At 32.9% G+C, this 25,879-nt stretch overlaps 1 protein-coding gene across 2 annotated transcripts in view; it reads right to left on the bottom strand.

Annotated features, from left to right (window-relative positions):
- Window positions 1–25,879, bottom strand: part of LOC143190275 (uncharacterized) — a 623,078-nt gene that overhangs the window by 47,079 nt on the left and 550,120 nt on the right. For both annotated transcript variants that reach the window (XR_013004201.1, XM_076394480.1), the window contains exon 8: window positions 13,105–13,327. Coding sequence is in view for 1 of the 2 variants with exons in the window: in XM_076394480.1 (XP_076250595.1) it covers window positions 13,105–13,327 (223 nt within the window). In the remaining variant the exon portion in view is untranslated. The remainder of the gene's footprint in view (window positions 1–13,104; window positions 13,328–25,879) is intronic.

Below are 25,879 nucleotides of genomic sequence, written 5' to 3'. Positions count from 1 at the left end.
GGAATCTGCGGTCGAACGGGAGACCGAGGTATGAAACTTTCTGGAGTCATTAGGATTGGGACTTTATCGATTTGGAGACGATAGGCGCGGAACTCCTTCTTGCGGTGGAACAGAATAGCCTGAGTTTTGCTCGGGTTTATCTGTAGCCGCCAGAATTTATACCACGCTATCGCTTGGTTCAGCTGTACTTGGAGTATGTTACGGATAGCGTCGGGACAGTAACCGGTTGTGAAGAAAGCGGTATAATCTGCATAAAGTACTGTGTGGGAAACTTTGTAGAGCGGGAAATTAGCCATATAAAGGCTGAATAGGGCTGGGGCTAGTGGAAATCCTTACGGGACTACTGCGGAAATATGTTTATGAGAGAAGATTGCGTCACCGGTCCTCACTTGAAAGGGCCTACCGTCCAAGTATGAGTCTATCACGGATGTTAGAGCATTCGGTAGACCTAGTTGTTTCGCTTTAAATATTAGACCATGATGCCATACTTGATTGAAAGCTTTGGAAACATCTAAGAAGATGGCTCCAGTTTTTCGAACTTTTATCAGTGCCTGGTGGATTGCTGCTACAACGCGGGCAGCTCGATGGAGGCATGGGTATTTGGCGCGGAGACCGAATTGTTCAGTCGGGATTATGTGATCTGCGTCTGTGAAATCATTTAAAGCGTTTAATATCGCTTTTTTGGCAAGTTTGGAGATTGAACCAATCAGGCTAATGGGCCTGTAGTCAGATGGATTGGACTTGGCATCGTTTTAGGAATGACAGAGACAAGCGCGTGTTTCCAGTTTTTTTGGGAAATGCTTTAACTTCAGAATGGAGTTAATAATGTAATTTCTGATAGTTGCTTACTAGCAAGGTTTCTTAGATGGTTTGCTGTTATACCATCTGGGCCTGGCGCTTTTTTAGAAGACAGACATTTTACGGCGAGCTGAAGGTCTCTGGGAGAGAATATGCTCTTCAGAAGATGAACTGACTGGAAGTCTTTCCTCTTTAGAGAGGGGATAATGTCGTTTATAATGGATAATGTCTATTGAGGTGGGTCAAGAGATGAATTGCATTTTATTTGATTCTTGAACGCGTTAGCGAGGAGCTCGGCTTTTCCGAATTTGTGAAGACGATATCCGTAGAGGAATCAACCTTCATACGGGAGATTGCGTTCGAGTTTTTCCTCATTACTTTTGGCGGCGCGTCAGAGGTCATTTGGGGCAGTGGGCTTGCCTAGATTTTGAAGAAATTATTCCCATTTCTTCCCATTCCAGGCTCTAGCCCTATCCATGACTTCTCTGATTGCGCGCTGTGCCGTGAGTTTATCCTCGGGATCCAGAGAGACGCGAGCCCTTTCTCGCTAATCGGTTCTTGTACCTGATTAGTTCTTTTATTTCTATAGGGAGGGGATTAGACCAACTTTCATCTCAACTATTATCCCATCGATGCCCGCACTAGCAGTGTTTGGTCTGCTTGTGCTTCAAAGTGGATGGTGTGCCTTAAAATCACCCCGATGAATTTGAGGAGAACGAGACATCATCGAGGTGGTCTTTTATAGCCAGGAACCGTATGTTATCAATCTCCACCGGCGTTGCCAGGCGCCCTGGTAAACACAAGCCTTGTCGCCAGCCAGATAGGCCGGGTGCTGACCGAGGGAGTGAAAGAGATGAAATGTCAGAAGATCAGCTTACCCGAAATTCTCTCTCATAAACATTGCTAGCTCAAAGACTATAATATAGTTCATTCCTCAGGAATTGAATTTTGATTCAGGAGTAAAATCGCATTCATAACAATGAAATGACTCTTAAACTGACTAAAACGCCTTTTAAATATATTTAAAGCCGATTTCGAAAGTTTGTTTGTTCCATTGTTTTTCAAATATAATTCAATTTAATAATTATTCTATTATTATATTTTTATAAAAATTTTAAATTAATATGTTGTTGGTAATTAAAGTTATGTTGTATAAAATTATCTAACAACTCAGTATTTTTACATTTCGGACACTTGTATCTCCCCATACAACCCCAGACATCAAGAAAAAGCCTAAATATATATAATTAATCAAACACTCTTAAACCTCATATTATAGTAATAAACTGTATCTTGTATTTTTTGCGAAAGAGAGGAGTCCCGAAATTTTTTGCTACGATGTAATATTTCACGTTAGATTTTTCCCTTTCCGTAACAACGTCAACTCAACGAAATGTCCATAACAAACGACCATGAAAATCCCTTTTTTCGGTCCAGAACTTTATGCCCTCAACTTATTAATAAACTGGAGGCCCGTCGTAAAGGCTGTCTGTTACAGGAACACCCTTTTCCTAAATGAGAGACATATTGCGCTGAAAGCAAAAAAAACTACAAAAGCATTGTTTCTTTCGAATAAGTTCATTGGTAATATTGCCAGAAAATGTTAAGCAAAAAGATTTTCCTTGTTCATTTAACCGGATATATATATATATATATATATATATATATATATATGTATGTATATTCCCGTGGTTACTATATGTTGATTTATTATCCGTGCTTCGCTCCACTGCGTGAGTGTGAGAGTTTTACATAAAACGGGACAAATAGTAGCCGAAGGCTGTACGGTGGATGGATCAAAACTTAAACATCAAAAATCAAAACTTTGCTGTCAATCTATAACAATTTTTGGTTATTCACTAAAATGTGTGTGCTGTACCGTTGTTGCAACAATTATCGTACCGTTGGCTTGCAAATTAGTGGTCTCTTAAGCTTAATCAGGCTTCGACCAATATCTTTTTCGCATGTTATCGTTTCGGCAGCAGTTCAAAAACTATAAAATGTTTCACTGTTATTTTATGAGAAACCAAAGTATGGAATTGAAGTTTAAACGGTTCAAAGCTGTAGTGTAATTGTATACTCGATGCATTGCGATGTCATGATATATATGTTGGTGTACCTGGATGGATTTAAGCATTTCATCAATTTTTTCAACCATTGGCCGGTCAGCAAAAGTTTTATCATCGAAATTTCCGTAACGAAAATAACAAAACAGCTATAACCTTGGCTTACACCATCATCAAAAGCATCACGTAATATTCGATGAGATGAAGTAATAAATAGGAAAGAGTGAGGGGGAGAGACGCCGCCGTGCTATATGTGTATTCTTTGAACCGCAACGACACCAATCAGAAAATATTGAGAATTGAGAAGGGTGCCTTATATGGCCGTATGTAAAACAGTGTTTTAGTTTGTTCTTTTGCGGCTAAGTGGCTTAAAGTTTAAATTTAGCAGCAACGCTAAATTTAACATACTTAGCTTTCAGAAGACGGTTCTAGAAGAAATCGCGGAATATGTGTGTTTATATTTGGTGGCAACAATCAAGAAGTAACTGAATATTTTCGATAATTATGTACTTCCTATAGAAACAATTTGATTTATAAACGAAAATTTCAGTTTAATTTTCTTCGACAAAGCTTTTGTTGAAAGCGCCTCTTTCGAGTTGGATGCATTTTTCAACATTGGTGACAAAGCAAACTTAAAAAACCTATAAACTTACGTGTTCAATAATTTTATATTGTTAACGGTATTTTTATGGTTCTTTTTTAGTTAAATCTGAATATATCTCAGATATTGCATCCCAGGATATAGTACCATGTCAAAAAGAATACACAGCTTTCTTAGGGATCCTGCTCCATGTCAGAAATGGTTTTTAACTTTAAATAATGAAAACCTGCAATCTCTTGTCAGGTATTAAATAAGAACAAACGGTTTGTAGTGTACATTTTACACAGGCGGATTGCAAATCGAAATGTGGAAGAGCATTGCTAACAGGGATGTGGTTGCCAGTTGTTATTTAAATCGAAAACATTTTATAATGTTAACTATATGTAACTGATTTGAAAAATAGACACAACTTAACTTAACAAGCAGTCTGTCCAATCAATCAAGTCAATATATTATATCACCAAATGCCTGTATCTTTCAACACGATCAACTGTACTCAGCATTCTCAACAAGACGTGATTCTAATGATAATATAAAGGTGTTGTTAGTTTTGGTGGATGAGAAAAGTGAACAGAATAGCAATGGGTAAGAATGAAACATTTTTTATTGCAAGAACTAAATATAACACAGCTTATATGTATGACTTACAATCATATATTTGCAATAAATATTTTTCAAAAAAAAGGTTTAAAAAGGAGATTACAAAATAAATAGCCTTCAAACATATATATTGTGCTGTACTCTATATTGAGCTCAGTTATATTTAAGATAATAATAAATGTTCCATATTCAATATTTTATTAAACTTTGTATATTTAAAAGTATAAATTGTTTTTTGTAATTTTTATATTTTATCTTAAAATATTGTTAATATAATATATTAACATTTAATATCAATATATTTAATGTCAATATATTATATATTCTATGAATTTTCCTTAAAAATTATATTACTAATGTAAATTTTACATATACCTAAATAATATATATTTTTAAGGTTTTATGGCATTTTTATTTTTACTATTATTACTACAGCTATCATTATTACTGCTATTATTTTTATTAAAATATTTTAATTTTCCCGCTACTCCTATTGTCAGTCACGCCCTCTGGTTGCAAATGAATGCTAAACTTGTTCACAGGTGTGGGAGATACCCTTTTTATATCTCTATATTTTGTGATACCAATCCACTAGCGTTGTCAACCCCAGAATCCAGAATGGGTGTATTTGTGGCTGTCTGAAGAGTGGTGACCATCGATAGAAGTATGTAGGATTATTCGTTTGTTGTTTGTGGATTAGCTTTGTTCGTTTGTTCGAACATTCCCTACTATTTTGTGGTAATAATAAGTAATATTCACGGAAACAGGTAACACTAATTGATTTAAAATATGTTTATTTCGGTATTAAGTATTACATGTGGTCGATGGGAGGATGGACAAGGTGTTAGGATAGGTGAACTTTATAAGGAACGAAGGAAAAGTTATTTCGTGCCATATCAATGCTGTATGGAGGAAGATCCATTAATTCGACCTTTTAGTCAGTCAAGTAGGTGATTGTTTCTGTATGTTATAAATAACAATTTATAAACCACACACGAGAGAAACATCATTATTATACAATCAGCGAGCTACAAATGATATGTTGCCTACAGTCATGAACAAACCTAATGTAAAATAAACATTTTCTTAACATGTTGTTTGATTGTAGATCTCATGTTAGATACATCAACAATTTTATCTTCATATCCAGACTTGTGTTTTTTGTGATTAACTTGAACGTGTACTAAGTATCACAACGAAGTAACTCAAGTAACAGTCATTGAAAAGTCCCCGGCCCGATGCATATATGGCACTACTGGAATTAAATCCATATGTTTTTTAGTTAACCCTCAAAAGCTGAGCGTATAATTTTGTCAGCTGTTAATGTGAAAAAAAAATTGATAAAAAGGAATTTCGCGTGTTGATTAAATATTGCTTTTTGATAGGAAAAATACAGTTAAAGCATAAACTTGGTGTAAAGTGGGTGCCGCGCGAGCTCACTTTTGACCAAAAACAACGACGAGTTGATGATTCGGAACGGTGTCTTAATCAATCGTAATATATCCGAATTTTTGCGTCGACATGTGACAATGGATGAAACATGGCTCCATCATTTCACTCCGAAGTCCAATCGACAGTTATCTGAGTGGACTGCACACGGTGAATCCACTCCAAAGCGTGGAAAAACGCAACAATCGGCTGGCAAGGTTATGGCGTCCGTATTTTGTGATTCACATGGAATAATTTTTATTGACTACTTTGAAAAAGCAAGAACCATCAACAGCGACTATTACACAGCGTTATTGGATCGACGAAATCGCCAAAAAATGGCTGCAATTGAAGAAAAAGAAAGTGCTACTTCACCAAGACAATGCACCGTGTCACGAGTCAGTGAAAATGCTGCCAAAAATCCATAAATTGGACTTCAAATTGCTTCCTAATCCACCGTATGCTCCAGATCTGGCCCCCAGCGACTATTTCCTGTTCTCATATCTCAAAAGAATGGTCGCTGAAAAGAAATTTTCGTCGAATGATGAGGTGATCGAAGAACTGAGGCCTATTTGGAAGCAAAGGACAAATCGTACTACAAAAATGGCATCCCTTGAAGGGAATTATGTTGAATAAAAAACTAATTTTGCAAAAAAAGGTGTTTTACTATGGTAGGCCGGGGACTTTTCAATTGTTCTGTTATCAGCTGTTTTTATGCAAAAATGGAGTTACTCATATGGAATTTGCCTTATTTTTTACTTCATTCAGTAAAAAATCATCTTATTTTAACTATTTGATCTTCATATCGTGCTTGTAATCAGATTCAGATCAAATAGTAATCAGAGTAATATTTCTGGTTATAAAAGTTGATGTTTATTTCCTCAAATCTCTTTTATATAATATAATCTTATCGATTCAATCAGTTCCAATCAACGAGAATTGTAATATTATTTTCGGACTGAAATGGGTTTTTGTTCATGTTAAAAAAGGTATTTTTATATGGGTTATCAATTTTACGAGCATAAAAACAATTTCCCTTGGGTGGCGATAAATTCGTTATTAATTGAATTTATTAGAGATTTTGAATCAGCCGTAAAAAAAGGCGATGAAATGCTATAAATCCAAATTGGAAATATTAAACAATATATATTCTTTATCTCGATTTAATTATTAGGTACATTATGATCTAAGTGTAATAACTAATTTTAATTAGATTAATAGTACCTGGTGACCTAACAGTATTAAAAATGTGGAAGTAATTTATGCACAATATATCTATAAAAATATTTCGATCATCGTTCTACTTCAGCATTTGCTAATCTAATTTTCTATTTAATTTTATCAATAATATGTTTCTATTTAAACAATTTTTTATATAATTTTATTTAAGATTCGAAGGAAAGATATATATGAAATATATACAAGGCACTAATTACTTAAATTTCTTTATTATTTTTCAAGCAGTAGAAAGGAATGGCAACCGCACGCTAACATGTAAGATACTATAATTGATAATATAGCTGTATTTATTTCTCTTTTAATATATTTCAGTCGCAAGTCTCCTTTCTACCAACGAGGGTTTATTTGGACTGGACGTACAATTTAACGTAAGCTCCGAACCACATCCTCGGTATTAAACCTACCGACTGGCGCGTGACCAACTTAAAAATTATCCCAGAAGACATCCGGTCTTACCCAGCCTGGTTACTGGCGTGACTGGGAACATTTACCGCGTCGGATCTCTACTCCTGCCTTTGGAACAAGCACAATTTTAAAAAAACATAAATTTACGACCGTTACCCTGCAGGATTCGAATTTCCGACTATCGCAACCATAGGAGAACCTTTCTTTCGTTTAATAATAAACAAAAAATTAATTGATTTATTGTTGAAAATGTTCCATAGGTTTCCACGCGAACTGATTTTATAACTTGACAATAGCTAAGGTTTAAAATCTATAACATAGTACACTTGAACATAAATTTAACAACATTTGGAACATTTCTTAATATATATATATATATATATATATATATATATATATATATATATATATATATATATATAATTACTACTTATAATACATTAATTGGCAAGTTTAGTGTACAAAAATTGATAAACTTTTAGCATGAAGATTTCGAGGCATGGGTTATGGCGTGAGTTTAGCCTAGGCTTTCCTTTAGATGATTATGACATGTCTAAATATGACCTTTCAAATATTTCTATTCTTGACTAACCAATTTTAACTTAAGACATTATAATTTTATTATTACAAAAACTTCCCAAGATCTGATCGCAGAGATCTCTAATATATCATCTCCCTATATTTATTCGTAGAGATAAAAACCCATAATATTGACAAATGGCTTGTGGATGATGAATATAACAATATCCAGTCAGAGCAAATGCAGAAGTAATTCTTGAGAAAAGAATGGCATCTAAGTACGAATTATTTTTGGACATACCTATAAATATCTTTCCATTTTTTAACTATTTTCATTTATAAACTACGGTTTTTTGGCCATTTAGAAATTGACATGTTAACACTGTGATATTTTTCATGTAACATTTAATTTTTCATCGGAGTTAAAATTGAAAATCGCATTACTCTGCATTAAACAGCTTTACAAATTTGATTCTTTGAAATATTTGGGACGCGTATAATCCGCATGTTAAAAAATCGGTCGATGTTGGTTTTGGTGTAATCAGTGTTTTTCCTATTTATTTCGGTTATGTTTATTCAGAGAATCAGAACATATTGTTTAAAAATGTTAAAAATACTGATAATAAAATAAAATAAAAAAATATAAATATTGATAATAAAATAACGACGAATAATATAAAAATATTGATTATAAAATAACGGTATTACTGGAAGAGTCGAGAAACAGTACTCTTTCTTAGAAAACGCTTTGTATATGTATTTGTATGTATTGTCAATAAATAGCCGCCAATTTTTCCCATCTCTCAGGCAAGTTAAAGATTCCATTCTATTCCTTTGTATATTATTTTTTGGTATCCCCATAAAAAGTGACGCGCTACTCAGACATGTCACGACTCATCATCAGAAGGAGCAGAGTAACATAGTCGAATTGTGGTTGAAAACATGGCGTATCAATGCAAACTCAACAAAATCTACCCATGTGACATAGACCTTTTGTAGAAGGACTTGTCTACTAGCAAAAAATTAATAATTATGAATTCCCGCGAGCGGACAATGTTAAATATCTAGGAATGCATTTTGATCGACGCTTAACGTGAAGAAAACATATAATAACAGCTTGAGCTTAAACTAAACCAAATGTATTGACTGATAAGATGTACATCTAAGTTATCCTGAGATAACAAGGTATTACTGTATAAGTCAAAACTTAGGCTCATTTGGACTTATCGTATTGATCTGTGGGGTACTACTAACAAATCAAACATAGCTATCCATCAGAGGTTCCAGAATAAAGTATTGCGAGTAATCGTCGATACCCCATATTACGTCTCCAACAAACTATTTTAGTGCGATATCTTTTAGAACCCATAAAGAGTGTGATTCGAAGTGTTAGTGAAAAGTACTGTGAAAGACTGTTGATGCATTCCAATGCAATCGCTAAACAGTTAAATGTAAGCGATGACAGTAAACTGCGTAGGCTCAAACGTACACTGATTGATAGGCACATATATTGAGATATAATAATCTCGATAATAAGTTGTAATAGTCCCTAGAATAAGATTTAGATTATAATTTTGTACAGCAGATCTCTTACTGAAGCAATCTTCTACCTGTCAGTATACTTATATTGTATAACGGAAGTCATAAAAAATACTTACTGCCCACGAGCATAAGTTCTAAGACATTAATAAAAAAAATAGAAGAAACAAAGTATGGAGAATAAGGAGGATGGGATAGTACCTCCTATTTTAATGTTTCCAAGTAGGTTTTCAGCGGTCTGTCAGCTGGTCAGCAACATGTGATCGGGCTTTGTCATGATTAAGAATAACATTGATGTGCACATTACACCACTTACAAGACGATGCAAAAAGCAGTTGAAGCAGCATTTTACACACGACCAAACTGCTTTATTCTCTCTTGGCATCAATTTTATTCATATTTTAAATCGAACCAAACCAGTATTCACATGTTGAAATCGATGAAGCATGGTAGCTGCAAGCTCCATACAGTTTTCGGTGACCTTCGTCCGCCCTTTTCTCCAAATTAAAGTAAAAAAGTTCTCGTATGCTTATTTGGTACATATTTAAGCATTTTCAACGGAGTAGTGTAAGTAGAAATTATTTGATACCACCTTGAATTCAGGTTTTGTAGCAATGGATTGATTTGGAACTTACACAATTCAGAAAATAGAACTGAAAAAGTTAGATGACAAAAAGGAAAGTTATAAATAATAATATTCCAGAAATAATACGTTTAAAAATATTATATTATAAAAAAATATGTATGAGATTAAGATCAAAGAGGAACACGATTTTAAGACATATTCTGTAACCAACAACAACATATTAATCAACAGGCAAACATTCAACAAATAAAAGGTAAACTTAAATAAAAAAATATTAAAATTCAAAAAGTTATCAATTTTAAATGATAATGGAAATATTTTGTTCAAGAAGCATATTATTACATTGTACTCTATATGTTGCATTTATAACACCTTTTATGTTTTATGGGGGACAGGTGCTTGGATATCTCGTTAATTAGATACCGCAATTTGGCAACTTGATGACAGGTCATATTCGAAAACTTACCTTTATAGATAAATTTCTTAATCAGATTCTAAATTGACTTTACAATTTAATTAATTTAGTTCATTTTTATATTTTCTTTTATATGGCAATAATGAGGCTTTTTTCAACATCAAACAATTCAATTTTAATAATTTTTTAATTACATTATATTCAACTATGACGGTTTTGTACTGTTTCAATTTTATTTCATTATAATGAGTTTTGTATTAATTATTGTAAAATATCTAAAAAAATATTGAGTAAAACATTTTCGGTTATTTTATTTAGAACTTATAGAAAGTGGAATAAAAATGGTATGCCTCGTATTATATTTCAGCTTTCAAAATTATTCACATAGTGGATGATATGTACTATTTTTCTATCCGAAATACGCACAAGCAAATTGAAGTATTTTAATAATCAATAGATTTGCTCTAAACAATAAAACATTTAATTTTTATATTGAAAAATAGGTCTGCAATAGAATATTAGATTAAAATTGAAACCAGTCAGAGATTGCAAAGCAAACATTTCTCTTAGAATAAAATTATAACAGATATTATTATAGTATATTTAATAGGAGTATTGGAGAATATGTTGCTCCAATTTAAAAAACTATTTTATACATTTTAATAATAAAACTGTGTCACTGAAATCCCTCACTAGCCTTAAGAAAATTTAACAGATTAATAATATCTAGACATAATTAACGATCAAGAAAATAATGATGTATTTGCTGAACATCTGAATAAAATGTTCCGGACAGAGAATGTGAAAATTTGACTAATCAAAAAGACACGCCGCAATAAGTAACCAAAGAAATCACCTAGTTATGATCAATAGTAAGGCAATTGCTGCACAAACTACCAAGAAAGGGAATTATAAAACTCACTAACATGGCCGATGTAGCATTTAGAATAAAACATGTTCCAAACGTTCGGAAGATGTCTGAAATTATCAGAATCTCAAATCCTGGAAAATCACCAAATGATATAGGAGCCTATAGACCTATCTCACAGCTGCCAATAATATCTAGCTTAATGGAATACTACCTACTGAAAAGGATAAAATTGATTATAAGGAGAAAAAAACAAATACTTACACATCAGTTTGGGTTTGTTAACGAACATTTGATGATTGACCAGGTGTATAGAATAACAGATGTAAATGAATAAGCATATGAAGGTAAATAGTTATGCTCAGCTTTATTCTTAGCTATAGCACAAGCCTTTGCTAAGGCATGACATGACAGCCTTGTTCATAAGCTATAGAAAATTTTACCGAAACAATACACTGAACTATTGAATTCTTACATTGCAACCAGAATGTTTAGAATCAAACAGGAGGAAGCCCACTCTAAAATAAAAGAAGCTAACGCAGGTTCCGGAAGGAAATGAATTGTCTGATTGTCTGATTGAGTTTATTCAAGATCACAGTGAACACAAGTGATCAATTTGTTTAAGGTATTAATGTATTGCCTACTGCAAATTGTAAAATTGTTTTAGAGTAAGGCAATATTTTCTTTCTCATTTTATTCTAGTTAAAAAGAAACACAAAGCTGTCTGATAAATTCGGGTAACCGGTAAGTGCTAAGATTATTTCGAACAGGAACGAGATAATTTATAACTAATAACAGATAACACGTTCCAGTAAAATTCGTTAGAAAGATAAGCATTTTTACCGTAAAATATTAATTTGCAACGGTTTTTATTGAAAATATGTTCAGCGTGTTGGTGCAGCCCTTTATATTAGTATGTCACTGAAATATCTCATAAAAATGAAAAACATAATCTTGAATTCCGTGTAAAAATCCGTCCTTATACGAAGCAGGTACGAACCAAGATCAACTTAATGTTATCTCTATCAGCAATCAAATATATGATATGTAAAAAATACTGAGTATTCTATCAATAAAATTTAATACAATTATTTCAGAGGAAACTGTTCTGTTCAGTCTGAGAAATATCGAAGAAATCTAATGTAAGTTCCAGCTATTGCTTTTAAAAAATACAATTTTTAAAAGCATATAATAAAACGAAGGAAGTATTATTATTTCAATTTATGTTAATGATTGCCAATTTATGGTAAGATGATGATAAAATTAGTATTATGACAATAAAAGATTTTGGATAAAGTTAAACATTGGAATAACAATTGATTAAATCTTAATAGTCATAAAATTTATTAATAAATCATTGCAGATATATTGTACTTCATATTGGAAACAGGAATGGTTAATAACACTTTCGATTTGGATGAACTCGATCAAAAACATTGAAGAAAAACTTGACAAATGATGGAATTGTGAACAAATTAACAGGATGGCAAATTAACAGCTTAGTTATTCACTTCAATGAAACTGTTGCAACACTACAATGAAACTTTCTGAATATGAAATTATGGTTCAATACTACAATTCCCCCGGACAGAGAGACAAGATGATGAGAGTGGAAACAACTAATTATTATACGATAACTGTAGAAAATCTTATTGTAGAGTGTACAATATTTATATATGCACAGATATATGAGTATTTAGTCAGAATATCTATGAGCATTTGATAGAAAATGTGCCAGGAGGGAAATTAACTACAAACTATTATAACTGTGTAATTAATCGTAGTTTTAAGTCCTTCTATTAAAATAATTTATATATGATAACAATATTTTTGTTTAATTATGTTATTGATATTAGAATTTTGTTGAATGTCAAAGCCAAAATGAAAAAAAATTCAAAGTTGATGCAAAAACGTTTTTGGTCTTACTCGCGACTTTTATATAATAACATACATAACATATATACACATAAATATAGGGTACATAAACTTTATAAATTTTAGGAAATGTTTGACGTATAAGCATATATTATGAAAACTCACCAGCCCATTGTAAAATGAGTCACGAGCACGACGTGGCTGTCATCTCTGACGACGGGGTGCTTCACTTGCACGCACACGACCTTCATTTCCACGCCCGTGGAGTTGCTGATGCGGAGCGTCGAGTTGCGATGATGAAAACTGTAGCTGGCCGTATTATCCAGGGTGTGCCAGTGATTGTAGTTGGCGATCCATGAGGGAAATCGGCATTTGTTTATTGGCGGTGCTGCAACAATATATCCGACATTAATCATTTACACAGAACAATTTCTACATGCATTTAAATTATTTCATTTATATATACTCTTTATTATTATATACTATTCATTCATTCCGTAATTAAATATATATATATATATATATATATATATATATATATATATATATATATATAAGATGTCTGCGATATTTAATTTTCTGCAAAATTCCTTCGTTTCATTGTAGATCTAAAAGCCATAGGCATGAATTTGGGGTATGTTTAGTGTCATTTTATTATTGAAAAACGAAAAACGTATCCCTATCCCTATCTCAGATCTCCTGGAATTTATCTAGTAACTCTTAGAAAAACAAGCTAATAATATATATATTTAATGCCATATTTCGTCTAAATTAATTCCATAGCACAACTAAGTTGGCCCAAATCAATATTATTTTTAAATCAGGGAAAAAGTCTATTACCCGTGATATGCAAAGTTTTTGACAAACAAATACATCAAGAGAATCAGAAGAACTGTTACAATGAACACGCAAGTCGAGAAGAATATAAAAACAATAATTGTCTGGCTCTGAAGACAGAAGCATTATTTACAATAACACCTTTAGTTTGGATAACCCCATCAGACCGACTGTAGACGCAGCAGATAAATGGTGGAATCGTGAACCAGTGTTACATAGATTGGAAATTAACAACTTAGTTGTTGACTTCAATAAAATTCTTCTTTGAAAGTGACAGTGAGTTAATGAATTTTTCAGATGTGGAGTTATAATTCAATGTTGATAATTACCAAGAATTATAATTGAGTATATAATTAATATAGGATAACTGCAAAAAATCGTATTGTAGTGTAGGAAAGATTTATGTGTTAAACTATAATATTTAATTTATAAAACTTATATAACTATAATATATTAAACTATAATAATATAATTTATTTCTAACAGTTGTTTAAAATGGCCAAGTAGATATGATGATATCAAGATATGATTCAAAATTTCTTGTGCCTGAAATGAAAGAGCAAGGACTAGAGGACATGTTGTTTCAGCAAGATGAGGACACAGCACATATAGCTCGTTCAACAATTCAATTACTGAATGACGTTTTTCCACGAAGACTAATTTCTCGAAGTGTTGATTTAACATGGCCAGCCTGATCTCCGTATTTAAGAGTATAAACTTTTTCTTACAGGGTTTTTTTAAATCAAAACTTTATGTGAATAAGCCTCAAACGATTCAACATCTTAAAGACAATATTCGTCACGAAATTGAAATAATTCGGCCTCAGTTGGTGCAGGATGTCATGAAAAATGCTTTAAATAGAGTCGAAATTTGCATAGCGAATCGCGGTCACCATTTAGCCTATATAATTTTTCAATCATGACGAAAAAAACATGTAAAGACCAAATAAGGTTTTTATGAAAACTAAAATTTTCTTTGAGCAAAGTTATAAGCAATAAAAATGGTAGCGGTACTTTTCCCCACGATGTACTTGGCCACTGGGCCACTGGGCCTTGTATTTTGTAGTAAAATTTTTAAAAGAAAACTATTCACTAAAAATTAATCCCATATCATTTTTCAATTTTAAAGTTTTTCTAGAATTTTCTAAAATGTTTGGCCCAGTACGTGCAATATATCAATCGTAAAGGGAAGAGTTCGTACGATTCCATCGACCTCAATTTTATATGGCCGGTTATTACAACGAGAGCGGCTCTAAAACCGTCGACTCTAAATTCGAAATTAGACCGAATACGGCGAGGATAATTCGTCAGACGAGTGAAATTATCATATTTTTACATGTACATTCGTAAAGTTTTCGGCGCAATATAACGTTAGCATCGCGCGGCAATAAAAACTTTTAATCATTATTCGTCCGTTGTGCATCGAAATTCTAATTTGTCAACGAGCCCTGAAAATGTCTCTCTTGCGTAAAATCAAAAGACGCGATTTTTTTCTGTTTCCTACAACGCGACGGTGGCGGCGACCGGGGGCCGCGGCGGCGGGCGACGGGCCGGGCTCCGAGGTGGATTCGCTTTGATCCCCGTAGCGCAATCTGCATGAGCAAATTAAAATAAAAACCTCGGAGGCGGTTTTTCACTCGACTACGACGAAAAAAAAAACGAAAACATAGGTAGTCGTTAAAATTTAATAAGAGGGAGGGCTCATTAAAGCGTTTCTGTTTTTCGATTCTGCGGTGTTCGCGGAAGGATCTCGTTCGGCCCGGCGCCTAGCGGTTGAATTTTAAAACATCAGACTGATATGAATATCATTTGCTTACTAATTAATCTCTTTCGGTTCTCGTTTTTTTTTTCAATTCGGTTTCCGACTTTTCAGAGTTTATTTCGACCAGTTACAATCCATTTCAAATATATATCTATAGTCTATTCAAAATAACAGTATTCGTTAAACCATAAATTCTGTGAGTTCGTGTAAAATCGGAATTTGCAATCGGGAATAATCGCCGAACGATCACCATTTTTGGAAGGATGGAAGTCCAAAAGTAAGTGTCCTTTGATTTTTGATTGATTTTATTTAAATTATTTTGAATAAATTCAGCAAAATAAATATTACATTTATAGAGAGAACTTAGTTTGTTAATCCTGCAAGTTCCTAGGTATAATCCATTATTTCAACTAACGTTATGAAAATACATCTACAGTACGTCAGCCACCAGCTGGAGGTAGTCAATTCATTAATGGACTTTGTCCGTCAAGAATAATGACAAAAATTGCATTGACTGGTAACAATTATAACTATATTTTAGTCGTTATATGTTTTAGTAATAACATCTCTTTTAGGTGAAGTATCTGTTGAATATACTGAGACACATGTGGAGCATAAATATGAGATTTTTTACAAAAAATTGACAAAAGCCGAAGAGAATAAACTCAAAGATCAATTGACTGTAGGTGTAACTGTTGATACTTCAGTTAAAATACTCAAATTATCAGATTAAGTTATTACTTTTGGTATTACCTTCAAATTCACGTTTTGATTTTATATAGCATACATTTATTTATATTTAATGCTACCAATTTAGTCAGTTTCAATAAGTTATTTTAATAAAACAACTCGATGAGACGGTCCAGTGGTTACATTTTTGGAGGTTGCAGGTCAACCCGCAGAAAACCTAGGCCATGTTCTTCCACAAGAAGCGTTTTGCACCGAGCATTTCGTGTCTTTAACTCAAGAACGCCGAAATCCCATGGTTAGAAGAAGCCACCTATCTCGGTCTTGTCTTCGATCGCAAGTTTAGGTGGAATTCCCACATTAAAAGGTCTCTCCATAAAGGTCAAGGTATTATTAATTTGCTGTTCCCGTTTATCAACTGGGCCAGCAGGCTTCCCCTCTCTATAAAATCTCTTCTGTACATGATGCTGGTTCGATTCAGTCGTTCTATACGGCTCCAGTGTCTATCTAAAATACATCTCACCTAGCCAGGTGGAACGTCTTCAAGTCTTTCAAAACAAAATTCTCAGGAGAATAATCAATGCCCTCTGGTTCGTCAGGAACAATCAAATTCATAAAGAAACAGACGTCCCCCAAGTTCACGATTTTATATCCGAGGTCTACTCGAGATATTTCTCCACTCTTCGTCTCTCGGACAATAGATGTATTACCGAGCTGGCCGATAGTTTAGGCCAATAACTCATTCGGCTCTTCGTGGCCTTATTCTATCACAGTCGACACATCCCCGCCGTGCTCTAACTTCAAATTGTCTCGACCTTCTCCGGCGAGCGATTAACTCATGTACCGCAAGCAGCATGATGTGATAACGTCGCCACGTCCTTGCCTCGCCCTTGTGCCTCTTAACGGTATTACCGGTTACGAGCACCCTCCTTACTAACAGTAAGAAGTATCAGTTAAGGTCATTAGATCAGCTGATAGGGTGGGGTTTATTGGGCAGCCCAGAGGCAGTCTCAACATAACCAGTCCAACTCTCTTATTCCTGCGGGTCTTCCCAACCAGGTATCCGTTAACAGGATTCCCCTACCTGTTTCCAGGTCAAAAAAAAAAGTTATTTTAATAACTGAATTAGTTCATAACTGATATAAAGACAAGGGTAACCTCAAATATTCTAACAAAATCGTACATCAACATTCTTCAACAAAATTTTCATATATTTTAATTAAAATTCAATTAACCAAGTAGTTAATTTAAAATGCCCTTCTTTCTTTAAACATCATTAATATTTAATTACTAATCTAATACCCACTAGTAAACCCCACAGAAAACATTATGGAATAGCAGAAAATTTTTATTATAAGAAATCTAACCTCAACGATCTACTATGGCAAAAAAATTGATCGGCCATGAGTATACGATTATACCCGAAGTGCAATTACCCGAACGCACAAGGTCTGCATACTAAAGATTGCTCAAAATAACAGTGAACTCACGTCATAAAGATTTATAATGTATTGATTACTGCAGATTGTACAATAGTTTTAGACTTAGATATTATTTTCTTTCACATTTAATTCTATTTAAAATAGATAGAAGGCTGTCTGATGGGTTCGAATATATAACCGAATCATCCTGTAAAAGATGTCCGATTGTTAAACGTCTGCAAAATTCTTCAAAATGCTAATTACAATAAACATAGGTTATAAACCGGCAAACATTGTTTTAACACTTTGCTTGTTTTCATCAATTTTATATCGCTGCTTATTATTACTCAGTTTGAAAATGCCGAAGCTAGACAGAACAGATTCAGTTACTTCAACCATGCACTGCAAATGATGCAAATGAAATATCTCAAAAAATGAAAAATGTAATCTTGAATTCACCAAAGTAAGCAAGTTCTTATACGAAGAGGGTGACGAATCAAAGCCAGCTTGATGTCAGCCTATCAGAAATTTAATACAATTATATCAGAGAAAAATGTTAATCTGAAAAGTATCCATAGAAAGCTCAAAGATCTGCATAGCATATCTCCAATGCAGCTCTTTGAGGAATGTAGAGCATCCTTTCATAGACTATTAGGTAATATAGGATTTAAATTGTGTAAAGGTAACCCACGAAGAGGTCTATGTTAATGGAGCTTCCAGGCAAAATTACTTTCAGCCAGAAATAAACATATTGGGTTTAGTATATCATGTCATTGTTACTTTGAATATTAAAATAGGGTGAAATATATTTGGGATTATTATTCATCTCTTGTAAATTCTGAGTAAATTGTAAATACAAATTAATACCGAAGTATAAAGTTCATTTTACACTGCCATTTTCCAATTTAAAATTATTTAAAATGAACTGATCTTTACAATCTTTACATTTACGATCTTTACAATGGCAATCTAGAAATTAGTTTTACAAAAGTATAATTTGTTATTAATAGTTCATATCTTTGAACTTCTTAAAATATATATATATATATATATATATATATATATATATAAATATATATATATATATATATATATATATATATATATATATATATATATATATATATATATATACGCTTTCAATTAGCTATATTTATATTATCAGATATGGAACTTTGTTTAATCAAAAAGTTAGGCGGAGTGAAATATAAACATCTAGTCCATCTACCACTGCCGCCAAAAACGATGTAATTAAACTAGGATGCAAATTATAGTATGCTATTTTTAAGTGTCTCCGTATAAATATCTACGAATTATTAAAACAAACAAACAAATTTTTTAAACAATTTTGTATGTACAAAAAGACACAGGACAATAACTTTACAACACCATATAAGTCACCTCATCGATTATAGAGATTATAGAGATCAAGGTAATTGTTTCACCGTTATATCAATGCAATGTGTTTTTATAATTATTTTAGAGAACACACCCATGGCAGATAATTTATATGATTTTTATTATTATTGACAAAATATGGTATTATATATTTGAATATACTCAAAAATATCGCTTCTTAGACAAGCTTTCTAGCAAACAGGTTTCGTGGTCATGGTCTTAAATTAATGGCTAAATTAAAGGTTTCAGTGGGTGACTAAAAAACATAAACGAGAAAAGACAGATTGGCTTCAGAGCTGAGTACACATAACCAACATAAAATGCTATGATAAGCAATGATAAATTTAGTTCCTGAAGTGGGTTATCCAATGGTCTGCTGACGAATATATGAGAGGAGCAAGTCTTAAACAAAACTGTAATTCCGCACTCCAGATGTCCATTCGAACCTAAAATCTGCTGATAAATAATAATAATAATATAAGACTAGTAAATCTTGCAATACTAACATTTTATCTTTATAACCGTAAGTCTAACGGCATACAAAATTCTAACCTAGCACATATTAGTGGAGCAGTCGTCTGAATACAATTGAAGTAGTGGATAATTTAAAAAAACTAGCAAACGAAAGTGTTTCAACCTTCAAATGGCTTGAACAGCGATCGAAACAATTAAAAAATGTTAATGTTAATGTAAATGTTAATAAAAAATTCGATAAATTATTTAAATAATAATTAATAATTAAATAAGTAATAGATGCCAAGAAAATATAAATACACGAAAACATATTTTACAATAATAAATTATCTAGAAAAATCTTAAATTCCAAAACGATTCTATATTAATAATTGCTAAATAATTGATAGTCATTTTCAGTCGATAGTTCTCAACATTAGTATGTAGTATAATGGATTAATATATCTGATCAATCAAGCTTCTTTTGTTCAAATCTTAGATGCTAGGCAAGTTCTATGAAATGTGTAAATCTGAATTAAAAACCATAAAACCCTCACATTAAGCAACGAATTCATGAAATATTTATTAAAACACCCAATATATAAACCAACGTATCACAGGCCATCGGTATACCGTTCCAGACTCGCCCGTTCCGCGTGTTTTATGTTAAAACGTGGCCAGTTTTTATCCCCGATCTGTTATTTACCATTTTCCCGCAGGGCTAAACAATCTCGGAGATGGCCAGCCGTACCAGCAAGCAGAACTGTTGAAAAATATTCCGCTGAAATATTTAAAAGCCATAGCCAGCGGCCCGATACCAACTCTGCTGTTTTTTGTTGGTTTGTATCTGGAAAATCTTCATCAGCTGAAACGCTTCCTCAGCGGAAGCATTTTTTTTTAACTCTTGTAATCTCAATATTGATATAAAATTGTAAGCCGAACAAGCATCAGATTGGGCGTGATATATTTTTAGTTTTTATTATATTCTGTGGTTTTAATATTATTTTTTATGTTCTTTAATATGTTTTATTAAAACTATATTTTTCAACACAAATGGAAAATAACAGGTAGTCATATATTTCGTATAGTTATTGATAATAATATTAGTTTATTACTGTTTTTTAATTTAAAGCTTTAGTGTAAAAAATCGGTTCAATGTGTTTGAACCCAGTTATTATCCATCGAGAGACGCGAATTTTTTCCATCTTTCAGTCAATTTATGTGTTCCATTTCAACGAAACGATTTATCTTATGATTGGTGTTTTCATAATTAATGAAGTGTTGCTCAGACAGGTCACGCCTTATTTCTCAAAACAAGTTGCAATCAAAACGAGTAATGTGGTGTAGCACTTCCAATTTTATTGTTTCCAAGTACGTTTTCACAAGTTTTACAACATGTGATCGAGTGTTGTCATGCTAAAGAATAATATTTTTGTGCCTTTTCTAGTGTTGTGTCTGTTATTCGCAAAGTGCTCGGTTAAAACGCATAAATTATAGCCTATAGCGATCCCCATTGATGGTTTTTATCGAGTAGAGCCTTTAAAGTTCCGTTATCAATTTTTTTGACTATCGAGAATAGCCTTTGTCTTCGGTATCACAATCACCACCTTTAAAACGTCCAAATTAGTTTTCTAATATTGAAATCGATAGGATATGGTTGCCTTAAGCCACACACAGCATTCGATGACATTCAGCCGCGTTTTTCTACAAATTAAAATTGTAAAAAATAAAAAATTAGCTTCAATGCGATTTACTCGGTACAAATTTAGATATTTTCACTGAAACTGTTTTTTCACACTTCGATGAAATGAGATATATTAAAGAGTGAAGCTTGTCTCTGAGTCTGAACAACTGTATAGGATGCGATTTAAACCCTAACATCATTTGTTGTAAATCCTTCAAAATTAATATATTATGCCAAATAAATTAAGAGCCACTTACAACAATATCAATATGTTTATAATACACCAGCTGTAGCTACACATTAGTGCTCATCACTCTCATTAAATTAACAAATCAGAACGAGTACATTTCATCATTTCATCCCTGTTGATATCAAAATAATATTGCAGACACTAAGAGACGAGTATGATATAAGATATTCTGTGTGAGTCTCTACATAGTAAGCATTAATTGACGATATTTTAAAATATGTTTGTTCAGCGCCCACTGGTAATCTGTTATGCTGATGATGCTTCCATCTTTCTTTTCTCTCGATCGTCTGTCTCGTAGTACAATTAAATGTCTTAGTCAAAGGATTGAAATGTTAGATTCACTAAATTATCCTATAAAAAACTAAGCTGTGATTTTCTACGGTAACATTTTTTATTAAAACCAATCTACTGGATGAAAAATTTCCATTACTAGGGTTTGCAAAAAGTTACGGACTACGTACGACTTTATTTTGTACACCACCACCATCAAAATGTTTAGTTCAAATCGAGCAAGATACTTGAGACCACTGTTCCCTCTCATGGCAGATTAAGTGTTAAAATAGTGTCAATTAAAATACATGAGTATCAGGCAATGATTTTCAAAAATTTCAAAATTGCAAGTGTTTCAAACATTTATGATAATTATAAATATTACAATGTATGTCAGAGACAACCATATTCCTTGAGAAACAGAGGCGCCACTGATATGTGATTCGAAAGGAGCTTTCCGAATAAATAGTAACTTAAATCGATTCAACCTCACTCAGAGACCATAATGTTATATTGCGAAATATGCGTGCATAATTAGAAAAGCGTTCATGCCTCTCCCACTTTATCTTGTTCAGCAGGTCAGAAAAGCCCTTGACCAATCTTTTGGATTCGCTACAATAATTCCGAAATAAATCGGTGTAGCGACTTTGAAGCATGTCGAATTTTACATCGTGGAATAACGGTCTCTAAAATAGCTTATTCTCAACGTCGTCGATGGACCACATTCAAGTGACAAAGCGACGATGAAGCAACGGTATGTGTAGGACCGGAAGATATCAACAGCTGTACCAGATCGCAACCGTACCAACCACAACCGTTTCGATTTATCATATTTTTCAAAGCCCTTTTCATGCAGCACATTCTGTTTGGTATATAATTTTTTTTGTATTTGATATTTTTTCATAAATTTTTGTATTTTTGTTGCTTGGAGTAATTGTATGTAAAATTCTGGCAGGGGAGTATTGTAGCGACCTTGACGCATGTCGAATTTACATCGTGGAATAACAGTCTACAAAATACCCCGAAATATAATCCCAGATGTCGAACACGGGCGGGGTGCCAGCAGAACGCCAAATAGAACACGACAACGAATAGCTGGCGGTAACCCCGAGACGTTTATCAGGGAAGTTATTGAAGGGTATTTCCATTCATTGAGTGCTCAACCATCGTTTGGTTTAGACGTGCCACCATCGACTGCCCAAGCCTCGTCTCCAGGTAGCACCGCTGCCATCCATTTTATCATTTGTATTTTTATAGTTTCATATTATTTCAAAAAATAACGGTCACATAATGTAAACAAAACTGTTTCATTTCGTTTTACCTCCATTCACCGAGCCATATCATTTACCCTAAATCGGTTTCATCCAATTTTATACTGCAGATCCGATCAACAACCATCGCAAAAATAGATTAGATATTAAATTTGGCTTATTCAAGTTTTTCAATATACATTTGTTTCAATGTATAAACACAAATAAATCACAAGGTTAACACTATTTTAAAACCTTTTTTAATACTTAATCAGCACCTTTGCTATTAAACCTATCAATATCCTTGATGAAGGTCTCTCAAGTCATCTAAATACCTATACTACTTCAGAAAATATTAAATGACTTTTGACGAAAAGATCTTCCGACGAAAGATGGTTTCAATATAACATATCAATATCCGAGCAATCAAATTTTGCCTTCTCTTGGTACTTACAACGAAAACTGATATTTGCTGATTTGAAACCTAAGTTCAAACAAAAACTACAAAAGTATTGGATTGTTTTTTTGAAATGATTCACTTAGACGGAAAGATAGTGCCGAACATATTTTTAGATAGAATATAAAAATAAATATAGTCCTCCAAATTCAATTTCTAAAACCCTTACTAATTTAAATTTGTTATTAGTTAAAAAATTTAAAGCAGCAAACGTTATTTTGGCGTTGTCTGTTTAAGCAATTTCTAGATGCTGTTTCATATTTGTGATTACTCTGACTGAAAGTACCGAAGTCATTAACGAGTCAGAGTCAGGAACTGATTGAGTCTCTAGTGAGTTACTTCCAACAGGAACGAAATAATTGCCCCCCCCCCTCTTGCCATGCCACTATATAAAAACACGCCTAGAGGTCCAAGTCATGCAAACTCAACTCCAGCTCGTGGAAAAGAGTCCAATGTAAATATAATATAACAACCCTAACCTCAAAACGATTGTATTTGCTTAGTTAACTGTAGTTTAAGTCATTTAATAACATATGCATTAGATCTACAATAATATTAAATTAAATTATATTTTGTTAACATTATTCTTGTTTTCTTATTTAATTTATATTGTATATTGTAGTTTGTTAACATTGCGACATAATAAATTATGATGATGTGCATTTGTTGTTTTGAAATGACTATATCTCAAGTTCTACGAAGCTGACTTACTCGAAACACGGTGTGAATCATCTTTATACATTCTTCTATCATACAAATATATATATATAACAAAATATATTAATATAACAATATTTTTTTATTTTAAAATAATTCGCAAGTATCAAAAAATAGTAGAAAAAGATTCGTTTTTTCAAGTGCCCAAATTTGCCAAACAAAATTGTGTTTCTTTACTTGTACATCTTACTTCTTCGTTACTTTGTACTAAATGTACACAATGTATTTTTGGATTCTGATTATAAGAAAGCTTGCAATCGTTTCAAAGAGAACGCGGCCATTTTTTTACAGCATTTCATTTAATCATTAATAAACATCTAGTAAAAAGGTATTGCTTTTTTATTTCACTTGAAAAAATATCTAAAATTTCTTGCCTCTAGACTAGAAAACCTCCTTAATGTAACATACCTAAATGTTCTGATTATTTTTACCCATATTATAACTGAATTTTTAATAAGATTATGAAATAAGGCTGGTGAATTTTCAATCGATATTTGTAACGTTCTCCAGAGCTACACTATATTAGCAAATAAATTACAATAACGCAAATAAATGGGTAAAAGTATTTTTATTTTGTACTCCAAGTATAGCAATAACCATCCAGAAAGCATTCACTTCTACGACAGTAACAAATAAGGGTTTCTCGAGCATTTTTAAACATTGTTTAAATGCAAATGGCGTCTTCATTTATAACGTCGATTATTTTTTGAATAGATCCGACCATCTGAGATACGCCCCTCATGAATCTTGAAGCCGTAGCTCGGCGCCTGATGCGACTGTTGCACGTTTTCGCATTTTAATAAAGCGATTTTAATACCGCCATTATAGTCTATTACCTCTTTCTTCTCCCTATTGTTCATTGCACAAACGGACTAGACAAAAACGAACGAAATAAAAAGAAATCGTTAGCGTGTTTTTATTTTTATGTCTTTTACGATGGCGGGTTATTGTTTGGTACAATTAGGTAATATAAAAATACGATAATATATACTTGCAGTTGTACCTATTGGCGACAATGCGATGAATTAAAAGTTCCGGACGTAACAAAAAAACGCGTTTTTGTTCTCTCAGATGACTATTATTTTGATTCCGGAGTGAAGTGATTATTCCATATTTCATCTATAGTCACATATCGATGCAAAAATTCCGGTTTGTTACGTCTAAGCATATATAAATACTGCTAAGAATAACCAACACGTTCTTGTTTTTGGTCAACCGTGAGCAAAGCAGTGGCACCTATTTTGAACAGAGCTTTCTCATAGACAAATGCTCATTCAAACAAAACCAACACGTTGTTTTGATATCTTTACGATGTTAGCTAACTTACGCAACTTCACTTTTCTATAATTCAAAACGATTTTGTTGTTTTTTTGGTGTTTTCTGGTGTGACAGGCGCATTTAGACGTCCACTGCGTTATGTATCATTGGTGTCTTTACAACCACATTTGAAGTCAGCAAACTAATGTTTTAGTGTTGTTTCTAATGAAGCGGAGTCTCTGTAATAATTTTTAAGACATTGTTTTGCTTAAACAATATTTTTTTCCCATCAAGAAGCATCTCTGATCCATTATTTTGAAAATAACAAAAGTAGTGTCACTCTTAGCACAATAACTTACTTATGAGTAGAGTATCATAAAATTTGAACAGCTTTCTGTTGAAGGTTAGTACTAATTGAAAAGTGGTGAAAGCAACAAAGCTAGGGTCATCTATGTTCTAGGCCCGGGACTTTTCAGGCCATCTGTTAACTAATCCAAC

This window comes from Rhynchophorus ferrugineus, unplaced genomic scaffold, assembly GCF_030347505.1.
Source record: "Rhynchophorus ferrugineus isolate W39M unplaced genomic scaffold, kcgeb_rfMv2 rfM2, whole genome shotgun sequence".
NCBI lineage: Eukaryota > Metazoa > Arthropoda > Insecta > Coleoptera > Curculionidae > Rhynchophorus > Rhynchophorus ferrugineus.
Note: the sequence above shows the minus strand (reverse complement) of the source record. Positions and strands in the feature narration are given on the sequence as shown.